The sequence below is a fragment of the Amphiura filiformis genome, chromosome 10 (genome assembly GCF_039555335.1).
Source record: "Amphiura filiformis chromosome 10, Afil_fr2py, whole genome shotgun sequence".
In the NCBI taxonomy this organism is placed as follows: Eukaryota; Metazoa; Echinodermata; class Ophiuroidea; order Amphilepidida; family Amphiuridae; genus Amphiura; species Amphiura filiformis.
The window spans coordinates 61,921,113-61,939,407 of record NC_092637.1 but is presented as its reverse complement, the minus strand read 5'-3'; the positions used below and the strand labels follow the sequence as shown (position 1 = coordinate 61,939,407).

The window sequence follows — 18,295 nt, the reverse complement described above, 5'->3', positions numbered from 1 at the left end:
ATCATGTATTCAATTCTGCCTATTTACAAAAGTATAGGCAAAATTGATCTTCATCCAAAAATTCTACGAAAATGCAATTTCACCGAATTGTCTCCTAAATATAAAGGAAAATGACTATTTCAACCTAACTAACAATTAAAAAGTAAATATATCTTGGAATAATTTTACAAGAGTAAAATGAAACTGTATTTACTGTAGAAAGATAGGGTGGGCCTCGCCCTCACCCCCCCTCTATGGTATCATCTTTGATGGTCGATCATACCCCGGGTAAGGTGCTGGGGTAAATATTGTATCACTTAAAGAGCGTACAGGATGGATCTACGATTAGTTTAAGTCGTTTGGGCGTAAAGACGCGTGTTTTTTTGTATGGAGGATGAAAAACCTTAGGGGTGGTACAACCCCCTACGTAGTTCTAGGGTTAATCACTTTCCTTAATTGCGTTATAATGATTATTATGTTTCATATTATGGCCGATCTTCAAATACCCCGGTTTAAAGATAGAAATCGTTTACCTTTTACGGGATATACAAGAGTTGGCCACCTTTTTAAATCATCATAGATCAATAGACATCAAATGTGATTATTTGGTTAATGGCGCCATTTTGAATAATTTGGGCATCTATGTACCAATTACAAGTGATTATATTGTGACATGGCGACCTTATATTTAAAACAAAAATTAAGTCCCAAGAGCTTGGGTGTCTCTATGATAATTATGTGAAATCAATATAAAATGTGCAATTTTGACCTCCACTTTAATTTTTTAGCATAGGGCAGCCATTTAAGATTCCATCATCTAAATGACTTGGTCATGTACACTATATGTCACAAACATATACCCAGACAACAATATCGCTACCATCAGCCTAAGAATATCTTTCAAGTAATTTTTACTAAAATTCACTATTTTAGCCGCCATTTTGAATTTTGGACCATAGGGCAACTTTTTTGGATTTTGTAAACTAGCTGAATGTCTTTGTCACGTCCCCAAACATATAACTGGACACCAAAATCGCCACCATCGGCCTGAGAATGCCGTTCAAATGATATAGACTAATATTCGACATTTTGACCGCCATTTTGAATTTTTGGGCATAGGGCAGCCATTTTGGATTTTTATAAGCAATGTAAATTACTGTTTCACGTCCGCAAACATATACCTACACCCAAATCACGACCATCGGGCCGAGAGCGCCGTTCAAATAAGTTAGAATAATGTTCGGCATTTTGGCGACCATTTTGATTTTTTTTTGTATAAGGCAGCCATTTTGGATTTTGATAAACTATGTAAATAACTTTTTCATGTCCACAGACATATTCATAGACACTCAAATAACCACCATCGGCCTGAAAAAGCCGTTCAAATAAGTTTAGCTAAAATTCACCATTTTGGCCGCCATTTTGATTTTTGGACCATAAGGAAGCCATTTTGGATTTTGTAAATTATCTAAATGACTTTCTCATGTCCATAAACATATATTTAGAGACCAAAATTACCACCATTGGCCTTAGAATACATTTTTAGTAATTTTGACCCCCATTGTAGGGGCACCCCCCGGAAAAAGCACTTTGGGCACATTTTTAATTAAAGTGGACTACGGGAGCATGTTCTACGCAAAATTTCAGTCTAGAAACCGTATCAAACATAAAGTGAACACTATTTCCCATCCGCGCGTGAATGAGAGCCCGACTAACTGACCCGGTACTAACAACTCAATGAAATGGATGATATAGCGTACCCAATCACGTAAACATATCAAGGTCATATCAGGGCATTATACAAAGAATGGTCAAAGGTCAACGTTTCCAAAGAAGTATAGTAATAGATGCAGACGCAAGCTTTCGTGCGGGAAACATAAACACATAGTCGCCACTCGTGTGGTTTTTATGAGATTTGATACGGCGCTGAAGTCTAAGCTATTCCAAAATCAGTTTCAGACCCGGTTTCCAGACGACAATGTGTGTGTTGTTACAAGGAATTCAAAGTAATTATATCATCAAGTGACCCACATAGAGGAATACGACATCTATCGTGAGCCAATCTGCATTCTGTTGCCTGCAAAAGCCGACGATCAGGTAAAAATTCTAAATGCAGCGTGACTAGATATTTGCGTTAATTTCATGATAATGAGTCTGAATCTATTGGAATCATTGGCGTCGGCACGTACGCTTTATGCATTTTTATCATGTTTATTGTTAAACTCTGAACGTTCTAAATAAAATTGGCAATTGTGATTATTACTTTTCTATCATCTATATGCATTTTAATCCCTGAAAGGAAAGGATATGAAGGAAGGAAAGAAAGGGACGGAAGGAGAGGAAGGATGGAAAGGAAAGGAAATGGAAGAAAGGAAGGGGAAGAGAAAAGAAGGGGATGGAAGAGAAAAGAAGAAAAGGGAAGGGATTGTAAGAGAAATGGAAAGGAATTGGAGGGATTTGACCGTTTTTCATTTCAGACAGCTAAAATGTCCAACTCCGTACTTGTGTTAAGGGGGTACTACATCCCCGGCCAATTTTGTGCCTATTTTTGCATTTTTCTCAAAAATTATAGCGCATTGGGGGAAAGTAAGATATGTATATTATAGGGGCAAGGACTACTGCACAGACAGCAGTTGTGGAGTTAGTCAAAAATGAGCAAAATCCATTATTTGATCAATAAATCAATAACTACTTGCTTTGAGTTGCTGAATTTTCAGTACAGTAGTTGTAGTCCTTGCCCTATAATATGCATGTCTTACTTTTCCCCAATGCGCTATAATTTTGTGAGAAAAATGCAAAAATAGGCACAAAATTGGCCAGGGATGTAGTCCCCCATTAAGAAAGCACTAACCAGCAGAAATAATCGATATCTTTGTGGTCTGCAGAATCATCCATCCATGGGTATATTGACGCGTTGGTTCAGTTGGAAGTGACAAATGGTGAAATAAACATGGAAATTCTGACAAAAATATGATAATAGCCCCCGATGTTGTGAGAGTTTGAAAAACAAGCTCACTGGTCAAGATGAAGCATGTCAAAATCGAAAGTCTTGCACTAGAAGACTAAATTTAACACCAGGATTTAGAAAAATATACAGTATCAAGCATTGTTTTTTTCTGTCATTTACTGAAAAAATGAACATTATTGCTTTTCATTTGACCGAGAAAATTAATATATGGGCAGTTCCGGCGTTGCGGACGTACATTTCACAGACTTTGAGGACCCAGATCTTCTAACTTATGGAGGCATGTGGATTCTGGACACTTGTATTAGAAGTATCCTTGATAGAAGTATAAAACCTGAAAATTTAATTCCAATCACATTCTCGGTTTGCATGACAGGTCACAAAAACACCCCCGTTGTGGACGTACTCACAGAAAATGTACTTTCTGAGGTACATGTGTTTCAGTCATAATTACTCTGAAGTGTACAGATATTTGATGGAAACTAATACAGTTTTGTTTCCAAGAGGGGCCAAGCTAAAGAAACACATCAGACAAAAATCTGTTTTTTTTATCTTACAGGTTAAAATTACTCGGTTTCAGCTGTTGCGGACTTACAATTTTTTGTGTTGCGTATGTACGTTCTGATTTTTGTCAATCTGTACGTCTGCAACGAGTTCCGGATGTTATTTCTAAATATTGGACAAAGATCATACAAGGAAATATTTTCAAAACAAAGTATTTATACTAAATTTTGAAAATTAATTTGTTTCAAATAAAAGAGAAATGGTACAGGGTGGTTGAAAGTGGCATTTTTGGTAATGTACGTCCGCAACGTGCCGTTTTTCATATTTGCCCGTATCTTGAAAAAAAAAACTATATGTTAGAAGAAATTGAATATTGTAGATCGGTATACTACATTCTATATCCTTCGATATGGGACATAAATCAAGTTATTTGGACGATTTTAAAATTTTGACAACTTTTTAAAAGTGTGACGTAATGACGGAATTGCCCATATATTAATATAAAAAGCTGTAACTCAAAATTGTGTTCATTTCAACACCGACTTCGATCGCTTCCAGTGCCTAATTAAATGACCGAGTGTGCCTAAATCTGAAATTATTTGGGACATGTTCATATCGTGTTGCATATTAATAGATAGTATTTTTCACTAGTCCAATGAATTCCCGTAACAATCGTGCAAATCGTGTTAAATTTGCTGTATTTGGCAGAGACAGAGTGCCTACAGGGCTTATCGTTACATCACAGTAGTGTAGTCACCAGAGGGGGTTCCCATGCACCGAGTGCTTTTTTTTCTAACTTACATTTTTGTAATCCTGAAGGTGTCTAGTAAATGAATTTTGATGTTCCCAAAATGAAATATTGTCCCATGGGGTTCATTTGGCGGCCATCTTGGATTCCGACAAAATTCAATTAAATTGACATAACTTTTGAACTAGACATCATAGGAAGACAAATGACCCCATTTTTCGGGATAATGTGGACATGAGCAATCAATTAAAAGGGTTATTTTCATGATTTAAACATGTTGGATACATTAAAATGCAAAATATTATGTCCCATGGCGTTCATTTGGCGGCCATCTTGGATTCTGACAAATTTCAATGAAATTGACATAACTTTTGAACTAGACATCATAGGAAGACAAATGACCCCATTTTTCGGGATAATGTGGACATGAGCAATCAATTAAAAGGGTTATTTTCATGATTTAAACATGTTGGATACATTAAAATACAAAATATTACTAAAAATATTATCTTCGAGGCATACTCGTCTGTATATAATAGGGGCTCTTTTTGGTACATTGAGAAGGATATTTGGATGTTATTGATTTATTTACTATTTTCTCTTCTAGGTGCATGACTTAACTTATTATTAGCTAGAACTGGTGTTAGTGAAATAAAAATCGTAGCATAGTTATAGTGAAGTGGTGGATAATCATGCCAAAACGCAAGGGTGATAAAGGTACTGAGTCAGACTCACTGCAGAAACGTCCTCCTGTAAATTGTATTTTACATGTGAGTGGTATTGAGCATCTAGATTTTACGCCGCTCAGTAAAGTAAGGGGCTCTGCCACTGACAAGCTGGCTCAGCTACATGACATTCGCGACAAAAGACACATTGAACCTCTTGATTCACCCTATCGCATGGATGATGTCTGTAATCACATTCCGGAGAGTCTTGCTGGTGTAGATTTAGGAACAATTGGATATCATAGAGGCTGCTACCAAAACTTTACTGAAAATCAATATCGTTTGAAATGTAGTGCAGGTACTAATGAAGCTTCAACATCACAATCCTCTCGTAACCGTAAATTACCATTATCAACTGCCATGCGACTTTCCCTCCAGAATGTATCTTTTGTGAAACACTGGAAATGAAAGTGTCTGGAAAGACTGAGAGATGCATCAAATTCCCAGCATTCAAGGACAAAGACGGAACATTTAAGGAGCCTAATTGGAAACAGATTGAGCCTCGGGCACTAGAACTAGGACTATATCGTCTACATAGCGTGGTGCAAGGACCTGTTTGCAAGAGAGGCGAATTTCCACTATTCCTGTCGCGATTCTTTCAACACGAAGTACACAACTTACCTGCGTGATGAAGCGAAAGCGACAATTGAAACAGAGCAGGATCGTAAAGCTGCTGCACATCTGCTGGCATTCACTGTTGTCCTTGATTTCATTCAAGACCGAGTTGTTGGGCAGAAGGAGGTTATGTTACTTACATCGCTGAGTCTTCTGTACAATCATACGAGAGTTTGAAAGAAGTGGCTTCCCCAATCCAGAGTACAGAAGTGACAAGCGGAAGGTCCGACTTGAGAACCATGATATTCATGACTCGATCACCTTTGCCAAGTTTTAACCGGGTGACAAATAAGGCTATATCACATAAGTATAAGGATGTGGCCCTATTTCTTCTACCAAACTACCAAAGCACATGCTGCACTAGTATCGGGCACCTCTATAGAAGCAAACAACTCACCACTATCTTCAGTAAGCTGGGTCACTGTGAGACATGCAACTTCGCCTTAGGAACTAGCGATCATATACCAGCAAGGGAAACGACGTGTTTCATCTCGTATGGGACAATCTAAACAAAACAATGACGAATATTAATAAAATGTTGTGAACAGCACTGGTGGGATAATGATACAAGATGGGTTTCATACCACTAACCAGGATCGAACTCTCCCTCTCTACGCGCGGAGCAAGGTGCGCTCCCTAAAGGTAGATACACCTGAGACCATGGCTCCTGATCCTGTTCACATCTGTGGAAGCTATTGGGAGAAGCAACCTGTCCCAGGGTTTGGTGGCTGATCTCATTACCAGTGGCAGTGGCTGCCTACGTAGTGTATTGACAGGGAAGGCATATGCAAAAGCACTGTTCTGCCTCTAAACAGTCGGTGAAGCCGGTGAAGTGCTTGTTAATTGAGCGATTCGTTGAGGAGGAGAACGTTGAGGTCACCAACCCCAAGACCTTGCTGAATCTCGTACAGACATGTACTCCTCGTGAGACCCTCGACCTCGCTTTACAGGACCCCTCCACTTTTACCATGCTTGTGAAGTATGTCACATATGAAGACATACTCCTGACCCACTTGGATGGTGGCATCCTCTGACCACTTTAGAAGCTCCTTGAAAGTCGAGTATTCGGTGAAGGGGTGATGGATAGGGGTGAAATAGTCGATAGTTGACTTTCTTTGGGTTTTACACCGGTAGCTGAGAGGAAGCCACCAAACCCTGGGACAGGCTGCTTCTCCCCACTGCTTCCCGTGTAAATGACCAGACACGATATTCTTGATGCATGTTGAGTACATTTCGCTATTTATCATGGGCGGAGTGAACACAGTTCCCTCAGGAAATTCGGGCCCGACTTGACTACAGATATGAACAGAAGCCATGGTCTCGGGTATATCTACGCTCGTAGAGAGGGAGAGTCCGATCCTGGTTAGAAACCCGGGTTTCACATCTTGTATCATTATCCCACCAGTGCTGTTCACCACGTTTGACCCATGAATATTTGTCATTGTTTTGTTTAGATTGTCCCATTCGAGATGAAACACATCCTTTCCCTCGCCGGTAATGAGCGGAGTAAAGGGATGTGGAGACCTCATCAAGATCCTTGCCCAGCACTGTCTCAAGTTCCAAGGCGAAGTTATATGTCTCAGTGTCACAGTTATATCCAGCTTACTGAGAATAGTTGCAAGTTGTTTGCTTCTGTAGAGGTGCCGGATGATAGTGCAGAGCAGTATGTGCTTTGGTAGTTTCCAGTCACCGCGTCTGCGACAGAGATGCTGCCGCTGTAGACCAGGTTGTTGGTGATATACCCTTTGTCACCTAGATGAAATTTGGCATAGGCAATCGAGTCAAGGATAATGTGGTTCTCAAGTAGGACCTTCAGCTTCTCATTCGCCTATCTTGCAAAGATGTCCATGCTATGTAGACGATATAGTCCTAGTTCTAGTGCCCGAGGCTCAATCTGTTTCCAAGTAGGCTCCTTAAATGTTCCGTCTTTGTCCTTGAATACTGGGAATTTGATGCGCCTCTCAGTCTTTCCAGACACTTAATTTCCAGTCTTTCACAAAAGATACATTCTGGAGGGAACAGTCGCATGACAGTTGATAATTGTAATTTACGGTTACGAGAGGATTGTGATGCTGAAGCTTTCTTAGTTCCTGCACTACATTTCAAACGATATTGATTTTCAGTAAAGTTTTGGTAGCAGCCTCGATGATATCCAATTGTTTCTATATAAATCTACACCAGCAAGACTCTCCGGAATGTGATTACAGACATCATCCATGCGATAGGGTGAATCATCAATATCCTTCTCAATGTATCAAAAAGAGCTCCTATTATATACAGACGAGTATGCCTTGAAGATACTATTTTTAGTAATATTTTGCATTTTAATGTATGCAACATGTTTAAATCATGAAAATAACCCTTTTAATTGATTGCGCATGTCCACATTATCCCAAAAAATGGGGTCATTTGTCTTCCTATGATGTCTAGTTCAAAAGTTATGTCAATTTCATTGAATTTTGTCGGAATCCAAGATGGCCGCCAAATGAACGCCATGGGACATAATATTTTGCATTTTAATGTATCCAACATGTTTAAATCATGAAAATAAACCTTTTAATTGATTGCTCATGTCCACATTATCCCGAAAAATGGGGTCATTTGTCTTCCTATGATGTCTAGTTCAAAAGTTATGTCAATTTAATTGAATTTTGTCGGAATCCAAGATGGCCGCCAAATGAACGCCATGGGACATAATATTTTGCATTTTAATGTATCCAACATGTTTAAATCATGAAAATAAACCTTTTAATTGATTGCTCATGTCCACATTATCCCGAAAAATGGGGTCATTTGTCTTCCTATGATGTCTAGTTCAAAAGTTATGTCAATTTAATTGAATTTTGTCGGAATCCAAGATGGCCGCCAAATGAACCCCATGGGACAATATTTAATTTTGGGAACATCAAAAATTCATTTACTAGACACCTTCAGGACTACAAAAATGTAACTTAGAAAAAAAAGCACTCGGTGCATGGGAACCCCCTCTGGTGACTACACTACAGGCTATGGAGGCATTTCAACAGCACCCTTATTTGGTGGGAAAAGGTCGTTAAACATTTACACAGAGGTCAAATTCAAAACTTGGTTAAAAACACAGGAAATGTGTTCCTGTAGTCATAAGGATTAAGAAAAAGTATAGTTTAACCTATCTACGATGAATGATTATGGAGTTATGAGCAAAATGATAACATTGTGACGTCATGGGTCTAATTTGGGCACCACATGGAGCAAACTTGAATGCTCCGATTTTGTTGAAAATGATACCAAATTATTGGTCTTTCCATGATAAATCAGAAAAATAATAGTTCGTGCCATGTAGGATGTTTTGTTACCTCAGTAGCACATCAAAATCGACAATACCTATTGAGTCGCATTGAGTTCTATATTGAATCAATTTGACCTTGACAAATTGTTGTGTTACCTGGATAAGAAAGCACCCAAGTTAGTAAAACTATCCTTTTTCTGATTTCTTGCAACAAGACAAATAATTTGAGACAATACATCAAAATCAGCGAATTTAATGAATTTTTCTCTTGAAAAGATCCGTATTCCCAATATGAAAACATCCTAACAACGGACATGGGAAGAGTCTTAATTTATGCTCTGGTAACTCTCCTTCTTGATCTACCAATTCGTCGGCTGTATTCCATAGTGGCGTATAGTGATTTTTGGTCATTTTTTGAAAATTGGCACATATGTTTTTAATGATGTTCTCTTTCATTTTTCTAAGTCTCATCAGTCATAATTAGCTAATTAATTAGTAATTAATTAAATGTGGCGTATAGTTACAAAGTGACATATTTTGTATTCCATAGTGGCGTATCGACCATACGCCACTTTTTATACACATTTTATAATTATGAAATATCGGCAAAAATGAAAAACATCGTATGTCATAGTGGCGTACACGTATCGGACCTATACGCCACTATGGAATACGATCGACGAAAAGTAACGCCATAGGGATTACACGGCGACCGAGGTGGCGTACGGTTAACGTTAGGTTAGGGTATTGCGTTTTGTTCGTTTTCCATAGTGACGTATAGTTTTATTTTCAGTTTGCCAGCAATAGTATGTATTTATTTCTTTTGAAAAATATATAACAATAAAATCTATTTAGTTTACTACAGAAATTTCACATCATTTACAAAATATAATGAATGTCTGATTTACACAACTCGATTTGAAATTGGCATTTCTTCAAACCCGATTTTCTCGAAAAGTTGTTTATTCGCGGCGCCTCACTATACGCCACTATGGAATACGGACGACGAATTGGCTATTCCAGTTCAAAACCACTCCCCCTTGTGGAAGACATGATCTTAATCTGCCACACAGCGGGTGTAGATTGTGACCTATATTCAGGTAACCCACACTTCATGTCTGGACGAATAATGTCTTTTCTTCCATGGGAGACATTGATTGCAACTGGAACTGACCAATCTCGTATTTTCATAATTCTGATTCAATTCATATGATCGATTAGTCGAACATGCTTATCGCTGAAATGTGTTGCAATCATTATCGTATTTAATTAAATGTAAGTTCATTCGTAATGGTATATATGTCTAATGTATACGTCCATACGTTACGTATATATCAACAGAATTTTCATATAAACATCCACCTCATCAGCGATCGACGCATTGGTGACACAGGCACTGGAATAGAACAGCAATTTTCTTTGTTTAACCTCATGTTCGGCTCCCAACTTAAAAGGGGACATATCTGATAGTAAAAACTAACTGTGTGAAAAAATAAACCTCTATTTATAATGAAATATTATGTTGCTTTAAGCTGAACGTATACTCAAACGCTGAGCGACGAGCTATTGGTATTTGACCAACGAGGTAGCATACTTTTCTCAACTCAATCGCTCCACCTCATTGGCTAAAAACTAATCATTCGTCGCTCATCGATCATGATAATACTGAATATAAGTTAATAAAGGCGTAGTTAGTGAGGCTCAGGCGTTGTTTCCCAATATGTTGTCAATTCTTGAGTGGTCGATTCAGCTTCAGTTCGCATGCAACGCGCTGAACAATCCGAACAGTCTGTGCCGTACGCGCAGTCGGAAGTCACGTGACCATGGCCACTATCGTTGCAGTTTCCATCACTGTTGAAGCCAAAACAACTGTCTTCGCACACTGTCGCTGCAAATAACAAACGAAAAATACTAACAATTATAAATCTTAATCTAATTGTTTTATACATGGATCTTTTAATCAATGATACTAATTGGTATTGCTAAGATCTAGTAAGACTTCAGCTGAATTCACCGCTTTTGGAAATCGATGGGCAATCGCCGAATTTTGAGATGCATCGCTCGTTGCTTTTGCATTTATACTAATTTCACTTGATTTTTTAGCAGACGACAATTAACGCCACAAAATGTATTTTTAGAACATCCATTGCTAGAATTATTGCTTTGAATTAATTCATTTTTGAAAGTTAATGATGATTGGACAAAGCTCTTATACATAAAATTATTAAGTGTTATTAAGTGTTAATAAAACATTTTGCAAAGATATTTGCCTACAAAATTTTGCAAGGAAAATATGACAGCAATATTGTGTTTGCTGGGGAGTGCCAATACTGCGTATAAGGTAGCTACTGATATAATATTGGATGGCTGAGCATGATACCATAACATATCGGATGAGTCATAAAAATATCGGACGAGCCAACGGCGAGTTCGATATTTGTATGACGAATCCGATATGTTATGGTATCATGCGAAATAAGCCATCCAATATTATCATTATTAGGTTTTCTTAACTCCTAATAACCCTGAAAACATAATAATGAATTCAAAAAGTAGGCGATAGTTAATTTATTCCTCAACCATATCAATAAATGCGTTATGGCTGGTTCGGGTCACAGTCATAAGAAAACTTGATATACCACTTTTGGAATGTGAATTTCCGTGACATTTTGTCACTCGCCCTTCCACCAACAATCTTCCTATCAACAATGTTCTGTCTTAAATTTGTGTAATGGTCGCCATATAAATGACTCGGTTAAAGATGTATGGTATTGTCCCACTTCACTCGACAGAATGGAACATTCCATCTTTCACCTCGTAATTATATTTCAACCATTACACTTATAGACAATTAACCCCCTGAGCACTACCTGCCGATCTAACATTGCTTCGGATTTGTCAATTACATGATATCTTCACTTTAATCACCAATCAGAATGGAGCTTTGCAAATAACTCACTCAAAATTTTTTTTGCGTGGTTAAATTATTCTAACAATGCTGCTGATTGGGCCAATTGATAATGACAACTTCTTTTTGGCCAATCGGCAGGTAGCTCTCATGGGGTTAATATTAATAATGACCTCCTGATACTTACTCTTCTTGTCCGTATCACACATGTTGCATGTATCCCCCTCCCATTCTTCGAAGCATGTGCATTCAAATCCGTACTCGATGTCATCGCCTACATCAGTCCTCAAGTTTTTACACTCACCAAAATGTTGACATGGTTTGGAACTGAAGATAAAATCAATAACATGTGGTATTTACCGAGAGATATTGTAATACGTTATCCCTGCCTGAAACAAAGGTTTCATTTTCACTTGTTTAGAATATCTTGGTGCATCACCAGACAGTTTCTATAGGAATATCCTTCTACTGGTGCAATTGGTTCTCAATTCTTGTGACAGTCTTACTTCAGAGGTTATTTGGGGTAGGTTTAAACTGAATAAGTTATTTCCATTGATTTGACTGAATATATTGCATAATTCTATTTAGTAATATGCAGCCTAATACTACATTCAGGACGCCCTCTGTTGTTTCTCACAAGGCATAATAATACAGTAGTATCTATGGCAGACCACATGAAAGCTTTTCAAAACTTGCAAAATCTTTGTTTTCAATTATGTGATATTATGTAGCTCAGTTGTAAGCAAGTTTGATAACATTGTTAATGCATTTTTGTTTATTTCAGACCAACAGAGTGCGTACCAACATAGGCGGCCGAAGCTGGGGCGGAGGGTATACGCCTCCCCCCTAAAGTTTTCCTAAGAGAAGAACATATCAAACAAGAATTGCCCTGTGCATCATCCTTTTTAGCCCGATATGGTCAAATTGCAAACATTTCCACACTTCACGGGCACTGGCCAAGAAAAGTTAAATTTACATTCATCTTGGGTTGAAATAGTCTGAAATTTAAAAAAAATCTCGGTAAAACAATATGCCCCCCCTTCAAAATTGTATTGCTTCCGACGCCACTGGGAAGCAAATGTATACCCATGTCAACTCGTCTATACGAAGAGAGGTAGAAATTTTAGAGAAAGTGTACTTTTTTGTATCACAGCAATTAGCAATGCGCCGTAAGCGGAAATCTTTGTGCTTCTTACTTGCTCGAGAAGTCTAGCCAAGAATTTGCTCACCGATAGCTTCACATTCTAGGCTAGAGATCATTGCATTCAAAATCTAGTCGGATTCGCTGAAGCATGACACCGTGTAAAGCAATGGGAAGTTCAGAAGTAAACACAGCCGATCACGACAGGCGATTGCATCAAAAATGTTGCTAAAATTACACTTCAGCAAAATTTAGACTGTCCAAAATAGGCACATGTTGCTCAAAAGATACAGTTGACTCATCGAAATAACTTTCAACATTAACAGAATAAATAACCTCCGGTGCAAAAAAATTGCCGCTGTCCGACCGAAAAACCATAGCAAAGTACTGTAGCATCGAATGCGTAACTATCGTGTGCAAATTCGAAGCTAGAGTTCTCGAGTAACTTCTTACCTACAGGGGCAAGTTTTGATTGGTGGAATCGGCGCAGGCGTAGCAGTCTCGTGGAATAAAGCCGAGCGTCTCTCGCGCCTCTTGAACACACGAGGGCGGTATGTTCCTACATTAACCGTGCCGAGACCTTCGAAAAATGTGGGCGTGCATTCGTCTACGAGCAGGACGGCGACCAAGCCGAGAATCAACAGCAGGTGATTGGATCCAGCCATTATCTGTACAGGGTGAAATAAAGATATTATAAATGGTCAGCCTCAATACAAGATGCAATGATTATAATACAAGCTAATACAGTTAAGGGGTACTACACCCTGGCCAATTTGTGCATATTTTTGCATTTTCTCAAAATTATAGCGCATTGGTGACAAGTAAGATATGTATATTATAGGGGAATGACTACAACTACTGCACTGACAATTTAGCAACTCAATGCACGTAGTTATTGATTTATTGATCAAATATTGGTTTTCCCTCAACTCCACAACTGTTGTCTGTGCTGAAATAAAAATTTCCAGTGCAGTAGTTGTAGTCCTTGCCCCTATAAAATAATTACCTTATTTGTCATCAATGCGCTATAATTTTTGAGAAAAATGCAAAAATAGGCACAAAATTGGGCAGGTGTAGTAGCCCTTAAACAGGGTCGATTTAGAAAAGTCAAGGTGACCATAATGACCACAATGATGTTTTATTTGATTTAGGGGGTCATTATTTTCGAAAGGGGGTTACGAATATCTATTATTATCTATTATATTTTGATCGTAACATTATATAACTAAAGATTGTGCACACATTTTGAATGTAAGTTAAGAATGCGAACATAGCGCGCGAAAACTTGTGAGTCGCCAGCACTTAATAATATTATAACCCTCAAGTATTCCTCTTGCCATAAGAATTCAGTAAAAGTATTGTTTGACCTACCTGTGGCGTACGGTTCTCGAGTTATAAGCAAAAAGGTTAAAGGTCAAATGTTGACCTCAACTGGGGTCAACGTCGTAAAAAATTTTAACCAAAAATGTCTCAAATTGTTCCTCTTGCAAAACCATTTAAATTAAAAGAAGTTTGCACCATCTAGGTCTCCAGGATGTTTTGTTACATACGTTACGTAGCAAAATATGACAGGGTCAATAGAGTTCATCAGGGGGTTGACATCTCACCCCGTTACCTGGGTAAGGAAACATTTAAGACGGCAAACATTTCAATACTGTGAAATGGTTTTAAAGGGGAACAATTTGAGACATCTATGGTTAAAATCGGAGCATTTTTTACGATGTTGACCCCAGCTGTGGAGGTCAAACCTTGACCTTTTTGCTTATAACTCAAGAACCCTACGTCACAGGTAGGTATATTTTTTCTGAATCCTTATGACCAGAGGAATCCTCAAATTCGAGCAATTTTGAAGTGCGACCCCAAGTAACCTTTGACCCATGTTGGGAGCCCCTTGTAGAAGATTGAGTTAGTTAGCCACCCAGAAGTTATTGCCCATGACCCATAGAACTTAGAAAGCACCTATAATAAGCTAACTTTTTATAACTCAACATGTCACTTGCTAGCAAAATATGGGATTTGACTCCCCAAGTATGTAGGCATAATAACTTAAACGTGCAGTGCATCCCTATGTACCGTGTGCTAAAATCAGTCAGGTCCGTAGATGTCATTATGTTTATGTCTGCAGGACTAACGAAGTTATCAGGTGTCTGTTTAGACTGCGGAACTCAGTCTTCAATGATAGTCAGTCATTTATCTATTGGTAATTATATGGCTATCATTTGTCTGTTAGGTTTCACTGATCATCTGGTTTAGGCTTCTTCTGTACAATTAAATACGCAGGTCAAAACACAAATTTCAACATTTATTTACAATGAAAAATATAACAATGTTCTTACCTTGAATAATACACAGAGACGCCGATGATTTCTTCTGCAAGCAACAACCCTAACGTGTCCCCATCAAACAGTTAATTCTACCGCCGTAATTAATATAGTGACAGTGTTGCCAGTGTTGCTGTTAGCTTTCAGTGTCAGGCCGCGGCTAGAGCGCTCACTAAGAACTAATTTAAAGATGATTACGGGCCAATTTTCAAGCAGCAAATGCATGAAAATACCCAATTGAATGGCAAAGTATGTAGTTTAGCAGAGCTGGAGATTCAGTTTATCCATCGATTTAAGAAGCATCAGTTTTCAAGAGTATAGCATTCATCCGTTTCCTCCTATCTTTTTATCTTTATTTATTTATTTATTTATTTATTTATCTATGTGGTAATTTCACTAGTATAATAATAATATATTTATTTATTCATTTATTTATTTACTTATTATTATATTTTTATTAAATATTATTATTATTTATTATTTAATTTGGATCAGACCACTACAACTCATGCTTGTAAAGGCACATTATACTCTGATTTTTTTATTTTTTTTATTTATTTATTCACTTTTTTTTTTTTGCCTGATGCCTAAAGCACCAAATAAAAATAAGCCTTCACAATAACTTTGAAATAAAGACTGCCGCAATTTTGAGCCCAATTTGGCGGTTGAACAACGGGCAATGGCAGCACTGAGCTGAGGGTTGCCTAACTTTCCGATAGCGCTCGACTGCATCCCGGTGCTACAAGCCTGTTGCATCACAGATAGCATAGCATTATTTAACACCGCTGGCATTGAAGACACGCTAAGAGACTCCTTATTTTAAACCTCCAAGTAGGCGTAATTGACCCGGTATCAGCAACACTGCCTTTCAGCATATTGAATGAATCCTATTGACCATCTGTGAATAGATGCACACCTGCTGTAAAAATCCTTTTCATACCCCGATCTCCGTGTAGCGCCCGGGTGTAGCGTGACTTCACAGTTCCATCGCTTGTCATGAGCGACTAATCATAAAAGGACAGATGTTGGTCTGAAGGGCCATACAGACTCCGGGTAAGTTCGACGTAGAATATTCGATATATAACATAATCTATCTAGTAATGTTTAATAACGTAACATTGATAATATGTTATGTAGAATGTTTAGTGGAAATATAATATTTATTTTACGTCATCAAAAAATCGTCAGAAGTTAAACAATAATGGAAATAACGAAGGCATGTTACATGGAATATTCTACATCCACTAAAAGTCTGTAGTGGCCTTTTAAGATAGTGCAGGATGCGATGTAATTTTGTGCAGAATGTTTGATAAAAGCAAAATTGATTTTTATGTCTTTTGGGTGGAAGGGTGGCTTTGGGGCGTTAACCCCCCCCCTCCAGGTAAAAGCACGGGGCGGCAAAAAAAGAAGGGGCGGCAAGAAGAATTACAAAACGAATGAAACTACCTCAAAATAAATTTCTTGGTCGTCAGCAGGGCCACCGCTCGAGGTGGTGGTGGTTATGGGGGTGGTGGGTGGTTAGAGGCAAAAAAGTAGTTTAAATTCTTTTGATCCTATCCCACACCCCTCACCGCACACACATACACCCCACACCCACACCCACAAACACACACACCCATCCTTATGAAGTCCCAGTTGCACGTCACACACCGACATCGCCTGCTTAATAATTACTTGGTACAGCAGAGACACTAAAATCAATGCTCGGGATCGATACACGTGAATGTGCTATGCACGATTTGATATTCAGACGATAAATCTTTGGATACCTGGGTAGAAAATGATGAATATCTCCCGTAATTTTTTTTTATTCTAAAGAAGCCATATTATTTTCCTTGCACTTGAATAGCTTGCATATTGCGAAAGAACCGTGCGTATTGAGCTCAAAAACTGACACAAATTCTGATTTTATATGTATAGCGCAGCGTATAGGCCACTCGTAGAGGCAGTCTAAAAGCAGATGATCTCATGGCGCATACCATGCTCACTCACACACAGAAAGGTCGGTCACTGGGCTATTGTCAATAGCCTTAGTCGGATGTACCTCAGCCCATTATGCATCTCAAAACTATTAAACAGGTCGGAACAAAATGGCCATGCGTGGCTGTGGATTCAACCTACCATGGCGATTTCTGCCATGAAGATATCGGGGCGATGACACTGTGCGTCATCGATGATCAAGGGGCCCGTGCGCTCATTTTACCCGCTATTTTACCCCGGTGCTTCGCGATGATCTAGTTGCCGTGAAAAAGGAGTAGTTCGCCACGTTTTGACCGTGATAGAGTCGTGGTATACTATGATATCATGGTGGAGGTGCTTATATGTATACACTAGGTGTATATTGAGGTTCATTTGCATAATGTTGTATAATTTAGTAGAGGAGCAACGGTAATGTTCCGTGACCAATTTATTAAGGTTCGAGAGTGTGTTTGACTTGCCTGAAGGATGCTGAACTATTTGGCTTGTGCTGCCCTCTTCAACATGTTAAAAGTTCTGGCAATTTTTGGAGGGGTCAATTAAGGTTAAACGGGGGTTCAAAATTGACAAATGTTCCAATCCTCTTGAAAAGTATGTTAAATTATTCGTCTGGCCATAAAGGAATCCAAAAATATATACACATTGGTTCGCTTTAAGTTTGGTAGTGAAGTATAGGTGCGCATCTCGCTCACATAACATTAATCGCGTAGAGAGTACATGCATGTGAACCCATAACCGTTCTCATCTTTTAATACGGACAGAATTCCACGACTGATGTTCGTATTAAGAAAAAAGCCTGTAGAATGGGTATGGGTTCTGGCATACTAAGGCACAATTACAATGGCGTCACGCTTGTAGCACAACCACGATAAAGCACAGATGTCACAACCGAACTTGAGCTGAACCAAAGAATAATTTGCTCCATCTGTGAGGTTTAGTTACTAGTTATTGGCCGAAACGTGTCAAAGGTCAACACACCTTTGGCTAGGGCCGAATGATTGTACAATTTCAATTGGACAATGCTAATCGTATTAGTAAATTGGCCCAGCCCAAAGTGCTCTTACCTTTGACATGTTTCTGCCCATAATTTTTGGAAGATACAGCAATTAAATTATACATTTTTTAGATTCCTTATGACCAGACA

The 18,295-nt window shown here is 38.5% G+C and overlaps 1 protein-coding gene across 1 annotated transcript; it reads right to left on the bottom strand.

Moving 5' to 3' along the window:
- Positions 1-8,542: 8,542 nt before the first annotated feature.
- LOC140162347 (uncharacterized) lies at positions 8,543-15,280 on the bottom strand. Its single transcript, XM_072185565.1, has 4 exons — positions 15,190-15,280; positions 13,307-13,521; positions 11,900-12,039; positions 8,543-10,692 (listed from the first exon to the last, which is right to left on the bottom strand). Exons 2-4 carry the CDS (start codon positions 13,516-13,518, stop codon positions 10,496-10,498), a joined length of 549 nt encoding a protein of 182 aa, XP_072041666.1. The 5' UTR covers positions 13,519-13,521; positions 15,190-15,280; the 3' UTR covers positions 8,543-10,495.
- Between the last annotated feature and the right edge of the window lie 3,015 nt (positions 15,281-18,295).

Bases quoted from the DNA above. Each gene is read 5' to 3' on its own strand.
- LOC140162347 (XM_072185565.1), bottom strand. From the start codon at position 13,518: ATGGCTGGATCCAATCACCTGCTGTTGATTCTCGGCTTGGTCGCCGTC. The intron at 12,040-13,306 runs GTAAGAAGTTAC...TTTTATCTTCAG, and splicing joins ATCAAAACTTGCCCCTGTAG to TTCCAAACCATGTCAACATT. The intron at 10,693-11,899 runs GTAAGTATCAGG...TGTTATTTGCAG, and splicing joins GTGTGATACGGACAAGAAGA to CGACAGTGTGCGAAGACAGT.